The 12,210-nt window shown below is 43.6% G+C and overlaps 1 protein-coding gene and 1 long non-coding RNA gene across 26 annotated transcripts in view; one reads left to right on the top strand and one right to left on the bottom strand.

Moving 5' to 3' along the window:
• The window catches only part of RIMBP2 (RIMS binding protein 2), a 1,046,283-nt gene that overhangs the window by 345,348 nt on the left and 688,725 nt on the right, over positions 1 to 12,210 (top strand). For all 23 annotated transcript variants that reach the window (XM_063964621.1, XM_063964623.1, XM_063964618.1 and 20 more), the window contains exon 4: positions 3,813 to 3,986. In XM_063964621.1, the coding sequence (XP_063820691.1) occupies positions 3,813 to 3,986 (174 nt within the window). The remainder of the gene's footprint in view (positions 1 to 3,812; positions 3,987 to 12,210) is intronic.
• LOC135069015 (uncharacterized) overlaps positions 1 to 12,210 on the bottom strand; it is a 109,208-nt gene that overhangs the window by 95,010 nt on the left and 1,988 nt on the right. For all 3 annotated transcript variants that reach the window (XR_010255211.1, XR_010255223.1, XR_010255217.1), the window contains exon 2: positions 49 to 178. This is a non-coding gene — a long non-coding RNA (uncharacterized LOC135069015). The remainder of the gene's footprint in view (positions 1 to 48; positions 179 to 12,210) is intronic.

Here is a 12,210-nt window from a genome sequence, read left to right as displayed (position 1 = left end):
AAGAACTGCAAACAAAGCTGCTTTATGATCACTCCCCAGCACACATACCACAGATATAATTGTTGGCTCCAGTGGCGGCTCCTATGTTTTTTTTAAAGGAGGGTAGTTTCCAAGGATGCAGTTCCGTTTGGTTCTCAGGTCTGTCTGGACTTTGTTCTATTGCTGATACCAGAAATATCTAAAAGGGAAGAAAAAAAACATGCATGACCAAAAAAAAACCCACAGCTTTTAGGGACCGCATTGGCTGCAGATACTGGAAGCTACCTAACATTGGCATGATAGAGTAGTGGCTTCCCATTGAAAGCCCTTTCTCATTATGGCTAATGGGCTGCCATTTCCAGGGGGAGAAAACACCTCCCCCTTTGACTGACTCCAGTATACAACAAGCAGAAAGAGAAAGCTCTGCAAATCATATAACTGGCATTAGTACCATACAGCATTAATTCTCACTATACTTTGAGAAACCATGATCATCATAGTGAAAAATAGCTCCCAGGTTGGTCAACGCAGGGCCTATATTACAGGGAAAAAAATCCCCAAAAAGTGTCCCCCCCCCCCCCTCTTCCAGACTAAAGTACATCTACATCCTGCATTATTCATAAAAGTACTCCAATTCATCTTCATAGAAGTCATTTTATGAATGAAGCCAGTAGTAGCTATCAGAGTGTATGGTTGTTTGCATCTGCCAACTAGCAAGAAGCCAAAAATCCCTACACTTTCTAAAGGGTACTTCAGCAGCTGAAACAGGTTTGGGGGTGTTAGGTTTGATGCACTGCCTTTGATAACGGCAGAACAGATGTTCAGACGTTCAGACATTCAAGATGAGCAGCAATCTGGCTGGCCAAGCAAATATTACACATGTGTGAGGTCTTGTTATTTTATTTATTTAACACCCTTGTTGTGCATGTAGGCTGCATCTCAGACTGTGCTGTTATTATGCTACAGGTGATGTGAGTTTTTTCAAATGCAATTTCCACATTTGCAAAGAACATAATGGGGGTGATGTAGAGGTGAATACTAATCTGATTTGCAGGTTACTCTTGTATTTGCTCACATTACACATATTGTGGGTCATTCAGATGTGGTTTCTGTCACTTCCTTGGAAGCAGCAGTAATAGCGCTGTATGGTAATGCAGTAGGATGGGTCTATTATAAGTAGATGTATCCTGCTGCAGTAGTGATCTGACCTGCATCCTATGACGCCGGCATCGGCTCACTCACTCACCATCGGGCGAGTTGGGCACCAATGGGGATGCGTAAGCTGCCCGTCGCAGAGGCCAGGAAATCTCTGTGCAACCACGGAGATCCCTGGCCTCTTCCCTCCCCCTAAACGGCTACAACATGCCTCCATTTTCCTCCTTGGAAGCAGCAGCGATAGCGTTGTATGGTAATGCAGCAGGAGGGGTCTTTTACATGTAGATGTTTCCTGCTGCAGTAGTGATCCGACCTGCGTCCTAGGATGCAGGCTTCGGATCACTCACTCACCATCATGCAAGTTGTGCACCGATGGGGATGCGTAAGCTGCCTGTCCCACACGCAATGGAAATCTCCTCCGTGCAACCACGGAGATCCCTGGCCTCTTCACTCCCCCTAAACGGCTGCAACATGCCTCTATTTTCCTCCTTGGATGCAGCAGCGATAGCTTTGTATGGTAATGCAGCAGGTGGGGTCTTTTACATGTAGATGTTTCCTGCTGCAGTAGTGATCCGACCTGCGTCCTAGGATGCAGGCTTCGGATCACTCACTCACCATCATGCAAGTTGTGCACCGATGGGGATGCGTAAGCTGCCTGTCGCACATGCAATGGAAATCTCTTCCGTGCAACCACGGAGATCCTTGGCCTCTTCACTCCCCATAAACGGCTGCAACACAACTCCATTTTAGGAAATGGAGGCTGTCAGTTTGCTGCCTTTCTGCTCCTACATCACTGGACCCGCTCACTCACGTGCAGATTGAGTCCTGTGCATGTGCAATGTACTGAACATCGCCACTTTACGCATAATGATGCAGGTCCTTCAGGATCTGAATGACCCTTATTCTGTAGCAGAGTGCACACATACAGTATAAGTTGATTCAGAATTGTACGCAATTCCACTTGCAACTGAATGGATGTAATAGGATGGCAATGGGGCAGCCGCATGTAGGTTGTTTATCCAGGGTTAAGTTTGTCAAGTTGATGGAACTGCGAGCAATGCGGATATGTGCATGTGAGATGATATCACTATGTTTAGACTAATCTCTTGACCCAAGGATAAGGCTGCTGCAAGAGCGCACTGATAATAATGGTTATGAAAGCAAGTATATGGATAGGGCAATGTGGTCTCCTAGACTCATACTAGACTCATACTACTGCATACGGAAGAATACTATAGCCACATTTTTTCTATGCAAGCAATGTTAAAGCAATTGCGGGTGACTTGCATTCAACTCAACATCAGCCTAGTGTATGCCATATTTAGTGCTCTCCATTACAGTGCTGAAACAAAATCATGTATGTAAATCCATCAAAACATTTGTGAGGTGTGCTGTCTGTGTAGCTGTCACATTTAGAAACAAAAATGTGAGTTTGTTGTACAGGATGTCTGGAAATGTTTAGAACGCTGGAAAAGTGTATACAGCTTAACACAAATTTACAAAAATGCTGAAAAGCCCATTGAAAGTCAGTTTTTTTTAGGTAATTACTAATGCAGTGGTCCAGGACCTTTCATATCAGGCAGGGCTGTTTCTAGCCAATTTGGCTCCCAGTGCGAGATTTAAAAATGCGCCCCCCCATGACATTAAAAAAATGTGCGCCCCCTCCCCCCCCCCCCCCCCACACACACACACCTAGATAAGAAAAAAAACTTGTGCGCGCAAACCGACAAGGGGCGTGGCCTCATCTAAATGGGTGTGACCTCATTTAAATGGGCATGGCCTCGTCTGAAAAGACTACCTCACAATCCAGTTTTTGACCCTGCTCCAACAGATCACGACCACCACAGGAAAAAAAAATTCTACAATATTAAGCCCCACACACTAATGCCCCCTGCACCATATTATACCACACACTGCAATGCCCTTGATACATTAAATCACCACACTACGTCAGGCAAGAGTCCCCATTTCCCACATTACGACAGGTGTCCCCATTTTACACATAGAGAGAGAGAGAGAGAGAGAATACTTACAGAGGCGATTACCGCTCTTCGGCCCGCCTCACCAGTCGCACCGGCCTTTCCCTCTTTTTAACTTGGATCCCCCTCTGTACTCCGCTCGGGGGGGGGGGGGAGTTTCGCAGAGTGACGGGGTTGCATCGTGACGTAACGACGCAACCGCGTCATTCCGTGAAACTCCGCCCCCGGGTTACTCGGGGAGAAATAGGAGGGGGAAGCAGGGAGCCACAGTTAGTGCCGCGGCGGGCGCCCAGTGCGGTTGCACTGCTCGCCTGCCCCAAGAAACGGCCCTGATATCAGGCATACAGTATCATCTTTGGGGGTCTATTCATGAAGCAACCAATCAGTGTTTAGGTAACCTTTCTAAAATACATTCTAAAAAATTATACGTAGCTGCTGATTGGTTGCCAAGGCCAACTACTCCACTGGCTCACTTCTCCATACTTTTTACTGCTTATGGAGAATATACGCTATGGAGAATATTTCTTACTGCACTCTTCCTTTCCCTCCCTCAGGTTTATTCCTATTGGTTCTTATTGTTTACTCATCATGTATAGACTCTTGCATGAATAATTTGCGACAGCTGACAAAGTAAAATGAAAGATAATCTGGTTGTTTTTAATTCAAAATAATTTAGATTTTATTTGGTTATAATTACAGAATAAAACTTCCACAACAGTGGCAAAGAGGCCACCAACAAAACAGGCCATGCGCTCAGTAAATGGAGGACCTGCTCACTCTCCTTGTCCCAATAAAGAATCAGAGAGGGAAGTGGAGATTCGGCTCCTGCAGGTGGAGTGTGATGAGCTAAGAACCAGACTTGGATGTCTCAAGGTAAAAGCATTATGGCAAGAGTGCTTAAGATTGGTTAGCAAAGAAATTATCATATATTCATTGGGATAAATTTACTAGCAGTCTAAAATGTACTTTCAAAAAAACTGTATTTAGAGCAATAGGTGTGCAGGGAATAGCCCAGGCCTGGGGGATCCACGGGTGTGGGGGGGGGGAACATTCTTGCCTTGGGATGACCAGTTTGGAGCTGGTCAATGTTATGATAGGGGTACCCATGCTGTGTGTCTCCCTGCTGTAGCATTATATCTGTGGCTACTTCATCCTGGTGTAGATTAGAGGAACATAGGGGGATCTCCACACCGTCTTTTCCCCCTATATTCCCATACCAGTGCAGGCTGAGAGTTTATGGATTTGGGGGGGACCCTACACTTTTTTTGTCTTTAACACTAACATGTAGTAATTGCTGCATTGCTTCTCTTTGGACAAGTATGTCACCGTTTTGTAACTACGATTTGGCATCGGTTTTAAACTGAACTGCAAAATCCGGCTGACATCGCTGTTGGGTTTCAGTTGAGGCTGAAACTTGACTTATGATACTGTAAATAGTCAGAAGTTACACATCTAAATGATGGCAATGTACATCTGTAAATGTTGGTTTTGGTTTAGAACCAAGACAATTTACCCCATTGTCTTTATTTTGTGGTGCTGTTTGGGGCGGGTCCTCTATTATCAAATACATCCCATTTTAAGCGGGGGGGGGGGGGGGGGGAATACGTCTTTCATTTTGATTCTCATGGCACAGCCGGCAGTGTCACGGACATGATGTACTATGTTGTGAAGCTGCCGGTAAGGGGCATAGCGGGCGAGATGTGTGGGCGGGGATATCACTGTCGTAAGCACTGTGGACATGATGTACTGCGCTGCAATGCTGGTGGCAAGGGGTCAATTTTATTGGTGTGAGCCGCCACAACTTCATTGTCACAGGGGCCCCTACAAGCCATAATTCAGACCTGTATACTGCACTTAAATGGTTTGCACTGTCTTTGTGAGCAAGGCCACATTGCCTATTAGGCAGGTTACACAGGTGACTGGCCACCATGCAGGTCATTTTAATGCACTTTAAATAAAACAAAAAAAAAAAAAACCCTTCCTTAAGAGCAGGCAGAGCCCAGGGACCTGGTGAGAGGGGCCTGCAAATTCTGATTGTTCCCCGGGTCTGTGTCTAAACTGTTAATTGCAATATGAAGATGCTGGCCTGGCAGTTATAAGGATAGTGCAGCAGAGGCAGTTATTCCTGCTGAAGTGTCTCTATTGGCTGAGCCTCTTTTGCAGGCTCAGCATCAGGAGTCAGAGGAGTGTGTACTGAGCCCCGATTGGAATGAATTATTACCTCTCTAGCAGACTTGCATACTCTCCCGAAACGTCCAGGAGTCTCCCGAGTCTCGGGGGCTGCTCCCATCTACCCGTAAGAGAATGTAAGTCTCCTGGCCCTGTGGGTTTTGCACAGTGCCCTTCCCGAGAAAAGGGGGGGTTCTGGACAGCCAATGATGCGATTCATGCTACATTGCTTCATGGTAGCCATGCCCCCGCTTTACAATTCAATGTGCCCTCTCACTATCCACCTATGCCACAACCCACAGCCTGAGAGGCAAATGCAATCAATTGACCCTGGCTTTTTTTCATATCTCACTATGGTGTCCTTGAGTCCTACCTACATACAGATATAGCCAAGCTCAGCTTGGCTGCAACTAGGCGCACCTATGACTCATTTGCTGCGGTGTACGTGTACCCGCTATCCATAGACTTATTAGAATAGTCGCAGCCGGGCACTGCTAGTCGCACCCATGATGCATGCATATGCATCGTGGGTAAGCTGGGTCTGGCTACATTTGTATATCCCTGATTGCCCACTCTATAGCTGTCTCTTGGGATGGTATTACAATCCTGGCGGTCGGAAACCCGACAGTCAGCAGTAGCATTCGTTGTTTAGAATCCCTACAGATCCCGATGAGTATTTTAACCCCTAACCCTCCCCTTCCACTGTCCTCTTGACTTTTGGTGGCTACTGGGACTCTTGCTCTCAAACATCAGCAGATATGGTGTCCAGTCTGCCGAGTGGCAGCTGATGGTGATGGACAGCTGGCTGGGTAGCGGGTTGTTCTGTCTGCAGGTGCTGGAGGTGACAGGTACAGTAAGAAGGATGGAGGCTGTGGGAGAGATGAGATAAGTACCAGCCAATCCGCTCCTAACTACCATGTTACAGGCTGTGTTTGCAAAATAACAGTTAGGAGCTGACTGGTTGGTAGTTTATCACTCTCCAAGGCTTAGTACATCTGCCTCTTTCTGCAGTAACTAGCAGCGGGTGTGAGTAGCAGGGGCTTGTCAGTTCTGATTAGCAGGCAATATGCAGCAATCAGGCAGTCCATTAGGTGGGCAGGTCTCAGGGATCAGCATCTGTCACTGCTGCTCTGCTCTCCGGTTCACTAGGGCTCCTGCGCTCACAAAGCTTCTGTTTCCCCGTGGAGACTCCGATACTTCCGGCCGACGTCCTCAGCATCGTACTCTGAAAAAAATCCACCTCTCTCACCAAGGAACTTCTCGACCAGTGCACGAGACCTTTGCCACTTGTCCTGCACATCGTAGGGGGGAACGAGCATCAGCATGAGGGCCAAGGGTTTAGCTACCATAGGTGCAGTGAGTGCAGCTGCTATGGGGTCCATTGTTATGTGGTATAGAATGAATGTACCATGCAGGTCACACCTCCTGCGGTAGCACACAATAGGCCCTTCATACATTTCAGCTCCAGGCCCATGAGGACCTTAATCTGGCACTGGAGGCAGGCACAATGGCAGCTGAGGGGACGCAGACAGAACAGTGGCTGAGGGCAGGTGGCAAGGAATTTCGCCACCCACACAATGGCACTAAAATTCCGATTAAGCACAATCTGACGTGTACAAGTGCTTTCGTAGTCTATTTGGTGATCTGTCCCTGTGGTCTTTATTATATCGGCATGATCAAGAGACCATTCAGGGACAGAATGGCCAATCATAGATATTCCATTAGACAGGCCATTGATACAGGTGAGACTGACAAACCTGTGGCCAAGCACTTTCTTCTACAAAATCATCAAGTTGCCTCACTTCGATGTATGGTCATTGACCAGATACCCGAGCCATTGAGGGATGGAGATCGTGTCCTTGCATTGAAAAAGTATGAATCATGTTGGATCCATAAACATGACACTATTGCTCCTCGTGGTTTAAATAATCATAATCCGTTCAACATCTTTATTCACTAGTCGAGTTTGGATTATGAGTAGTTCGTGTTCATGGGAATCATCATTTGATTCCTATTAGTTTCGATTGGGAGAGGCACAATGTTATTGTATTTAAAAAAAAATGCTAAAAAAAAATGTAAAAAAAACTTTTTCTTAATTTTTTATTGTTTTTTAACTTTTCTAGCTTTTGGGTATTTTACACTAATATTCTGTATTATGTGTGATATTGATTGTTATGGATTTCACTAATATGGTGATTTGTGGTTGGTCTCTATCGGGCCCCTTTGTTTAGCTTGATCAACACTGTGACATGTGCTGAATGACACACGATGGATGGATAGGAGGCTAGATCCTCTATATTTGCTATATGGATTGATATATAAGTTGTGTGCTAGTGTCATTTTAACATATTAGTACATATATGATACTAATCTTTTTTCAGTATGTAATATGGACATTGTTTGTATAGTATACTGTACAGTTGTTTATATAAGTAATAACACCACACTCATTCCTGGTCTGGCTCCGCCTGTAAGGTGTATGCGGTGGAACGCAGACCAGGGTATTGGTGGAACGCACATGACACATTTCCGGGTAGTGACGTAACTGAGCTGGTCACTGCTCGGTGACATCGCTGTTGGCCTATATAGCCTTGATGGATGTGAGTACTATAAAGATATTGAGGTGACACAGCATACGTTACTTGCTTCGTGAATAGAGTACTACACTTTTCTGAATGGCGCTGCCGCTAGATCATCGGCGGTGGAACGCAAACTCGATGACTGGTGGAACGCAAATGATGCACTTCCGGTATCACCGGGGGTGCGGCGAACAGCTGACTCTAATCGTATTTGTTTCTTTATGTATACTATCTTGTGTATGTGTGTCCTATGGTGGTCAGTTTCAAGCCGATGTCACAGATGTTGAGGGATTTGTAAATATTGTGGATATATTGGACATTGGAATGTCGTATATGTATGTTCATTCTACTTCCGGTAAGTAGGTAATTGACTAATTACAGAGTGCTTTATAAGGGGGCCCGGTAGGTAGTGTCAGTATGCTTACATCTGGCATGCCAACTGGATATCTCTTATGGCTGTCTTGAGAAAGTCCCGCTGGTTTGAAACGTCGACACTATGTTGGTGACTTTGATGTGCAAATAAAACCTTTTTTGTCTGTTTTTTTGGACTGGTGAGTGCCCTCTGTTGGGAACTGAGGATCTTACATACTGTATACAATACAAAAGTTTTGAAAGATTAGCGCTTCAATCAATAGTGCACCCTCACCCACAAAGGATAGTTTACAAAGTCTAATGTTAGTGATTCTGCGCACCACTGTACACCTTGTGTGTGTGTGTGTGTGTGTGTGTGTGTGTGTGTGTGTGTGTGTGTGTGTGTGTATATATATATATATATATATATATATATATATATACAAAACAATGGTGCAAATAGCGCTGCTACCTAGATACCAAGACTAGTAAGTATATAAATAAACAGTTCAACAACACTTCCCCTATTCAGGGGGCTGCTAGAAAGGTCCTCTTTTGTGGACTCTATTTCAAAACTCCAATTAGATAAAATGTACAGAATGGTAGAACCCAGCGCCTTCTGTGTTGTGCAAACTCCAAGTGGAAATTAAATAATAATATGCGTACCGCATCCCATGTAAATATCGAGCATGTAGTTTATATCGTATTTCTCCTGATGCCGGTTTTCAAGCCTACCCACTGACTCCGTGGACGGTCCGTATGAAAATCAGAAGAATACCACAAAATAGTGTAATATTGCCAGCATATACGAAGGTGTGCATAGATTAATATCGGGTGTGATTAGTGATTGTGCCTATTAGATAAATATTGCACCCAGTGTCACAATTGAATGACAGTGAAAAAGTGCCCACTGCCTAGGGTAGTATAAAAATAAGTACCCTCAGAACTTGTAAAACTTGCATGTAGGAGTGTCTTTAAGGGTTCTTCTCCTGAGGTTCATATTGGGGACCCTTAAAAGTAAAATAGAGTCTCTCGAAGATGGGAAGAAGAGCCCATAGTGTATTTTTTAAATTTTAATACAAACAAAGACATATAAAACACATAAAAAACATAAGGATTGGACACGTACAGTATAAAAAATTATAAAAGGATTACAGATAAGCTTTTATAATTTTTTATACTGTACGGGTCCAATCCTTATGTTTTTTATGTGTTTTATATGTCTTTGTTTGTATTAAAATTTCAAGTAATTTTTGTCATATATATATATAAAATAAATATGTGAGAAAAATCATACATGAGCTCTATTTTTTTAAATATACAGTACAAATATATATTTATTGAATATATATATTATATACAGTACACATTTATATTTTCATATATTTCTTAATAATTTCATATATTTAAATAACATTTGATAATATAAACGTGGCATTCAGATCCGTAACTAGACATTTTGGTGCCCTGTGCAAGAAAGGGAATTAGTGCCTCCTTCACCCCCATATTTAAAATATACCAATTCTCATTACACTGCACAGTAGTGTCCATTATTCAAATTACACCACAGTAAGAGCCACTTATACATGTCACACCACAGTAAGAGCTCCTTATGCATGTGTGTGTCCCTGTCCGCACACATGGCGCTGCATTGTCACAGAACAATTCACAGAACTGTTCCCTTTGCCTGATTGATGACACACCACGGCCGCCAGTGCACCATGTGGTAACGGAGCTTACAGCACTGCTCCCTGTTGCTGAGCGTGCTCAGCCAATGCCTATACCTGGAAGTTCCATTCAAGCAGTGATGACCGAGCACACACGGGACAGCAGACAGCGCTGCAACCAGTAGAACATACCAGGGTGGCCAATCCAGGTGACAGTGGATGGAGCACTCAGTGCAAATGTCTGCCCTACCCCAGTTACCGCCCTGGAGGCACTGATGTTTATAATAAATAAAATAAATTAAAAAATAAATAAAATATATATATATATATGTGTATGTATGTATGTATGTATGTATGTATATGTATATATATATATATATAATGTGTATATATATATATAATGTATGTATATATATATATATATATATATATATATGTACATATATATATATATACATACATAGATGGGTTGGTGCGGCACTCGCGGCGACTTCCAATAAATACACTTTAGACAGCAAGAAGTTAGCAACGTTTCAATGCTTTAAGCATTTTCCTCAGGCTTACAAACAGTACGAGAAAGAACACTCACCTAAATAGCAGTAACACCGTGCATCGTGCCATGAATCCGGAACCGGGATTGAAGCCCGCCCAGTGACGCGGACGTCGGTAAAACCAACGTCATCATTGTGCTCCCGTCACCATAACAACGCATCAACTAACATAGGAATCTGCACATAGTGAAAATTCATCATAATGAGAGCATGTATCCTTAGAATGCATATACTACAACATTACCATGTAAAAGCAGATATCAGTACCAAAATTTTAAAGTGAATAAATATTAGTACGGTACTTAAAGTAAATACATATCTAGAAAATACATATTGATATAAGAATACAGCTATTCTGGACCCTAAGTTGACAAAAAGCAGTTTAATCCGAATTGCTCATTTAGGCCTCGCGGGGACACTGTGTCCAAACGCTGTATCCACTGGGTCTCTAGTCTCAAAAGTTTGAGTCCTCTATTCCCCCCTCTGGGTGACGGCTGGACCTGATCTATCATCCGGTATTTAAGAGATGTAAGGGGGTGCCGTGCAGTGACAAAGTGTCTGGCCACTGGCTGATCACTTTTGCCAGTGGCTATGGCTGCTTTTATTGCAGACCTGTGGGCTGTCATACGTTCCTTAAAGGTTGGTGAACCATCCCCCCTTAGTTCGCGATAATCTTACCAAAGGTCAAAGAGAAGCACTCAGTAAATTAGCAGTCAATAAAGATCTTATCTTTAGACCTGCAGATAAAGGGGGAGCCCTTGTGATCCAAAATTTAGAAGACTACAAGGAAGAGATATCACGTCAACTTAGCGATGGCAACACCTACCGCAAATTAACCAGCGACCCTACGGGACAATATACCAGAGATCTCACGGAGTGCTTAGACTCTGCAGTCTCTGCTGGACTCATGCCACCTGATGTGAAAGATGCCCTTATTCCTTCACACCCTGTAGTACCACTACTCTACACTACACCAAAAATCCATAAAAGGTTGAACAAGCCCCCTGGCCAACCCATTATATCGGCCAGGGGTTCCTTGTTTCAACCTGTGTCTATTTTCTTGGATGATATTTTTCAGTCATACATACAGAGAATGCCTAGGTATTTATTGGATACCAGTACTTTGCTTAGACGCCTTGAGGCTCTACCTGTATTGCCGACCGATACATTACTCTGCACAATTGATGTGCAGAGTTTATATACGGTCATCCCTCATGATGGGGGCCTAGCAGCAGTTGATTCATTTTTGAATGCTCAACCAGATTATGAGGGACCAGATATCCCTTTTTGTCTCAGATTGCTTGAGATGACGTTATTGAAGAATTACTTCTTATATGACGGCAAATATTATCTGCAATGCCGGGGGTGTGCGATGGGGTCCAGTGTGGCCCCATCGTACTCCAATATTTACATGTTTGGGGTAGAAGAAGAGTTGTTTTTTGTTGACACAGAAATTTCTCAGTACATCTTATTTTTTGGTAGGTATATAGATGACCTATTGATCATCTGGCGAGGTCCTAGAGAGTTATTAATGGCGACGATTGACAACCATAATACCAAAGAGCACCCCATTAAACTCACTTATTCCATTGAACCTAATACTATCCAATTTTTAGATGTACAAATATCTATAGTTAACAACAAGATCATCACCTCCCTTTACTCAAAGCCTACCGACAGAAATAACTTATTGCATTTTACAAGTTGTCATCCGTTGCCCCTTAAACGTGGGTTACCTTACTCCCAGTTCCTGCGAGTTAAAAGGATTACGTCGGACCCA

The sequence above is a fragment of the Pseudophryne corroboree genome, chromosome 1 (assembly GCF_028390025.1).
Source record: "Pseudophryne corroboree isolate aPseCor3 chromosome 1, aPseCor3.hap2, whole genome shotgun sequence".
Classification (NCBI taxonomy): Eukaryota; Metazoa; Chordata; class Amphibia; order Anura; family Myobatrachidae; genus Pseudophryne; species Pseudophryne corroboree.
Note: the sequence above shows the minus strand (reverse complement) of the source record. Positions and strands in the feature narration are given on the sequence as shown.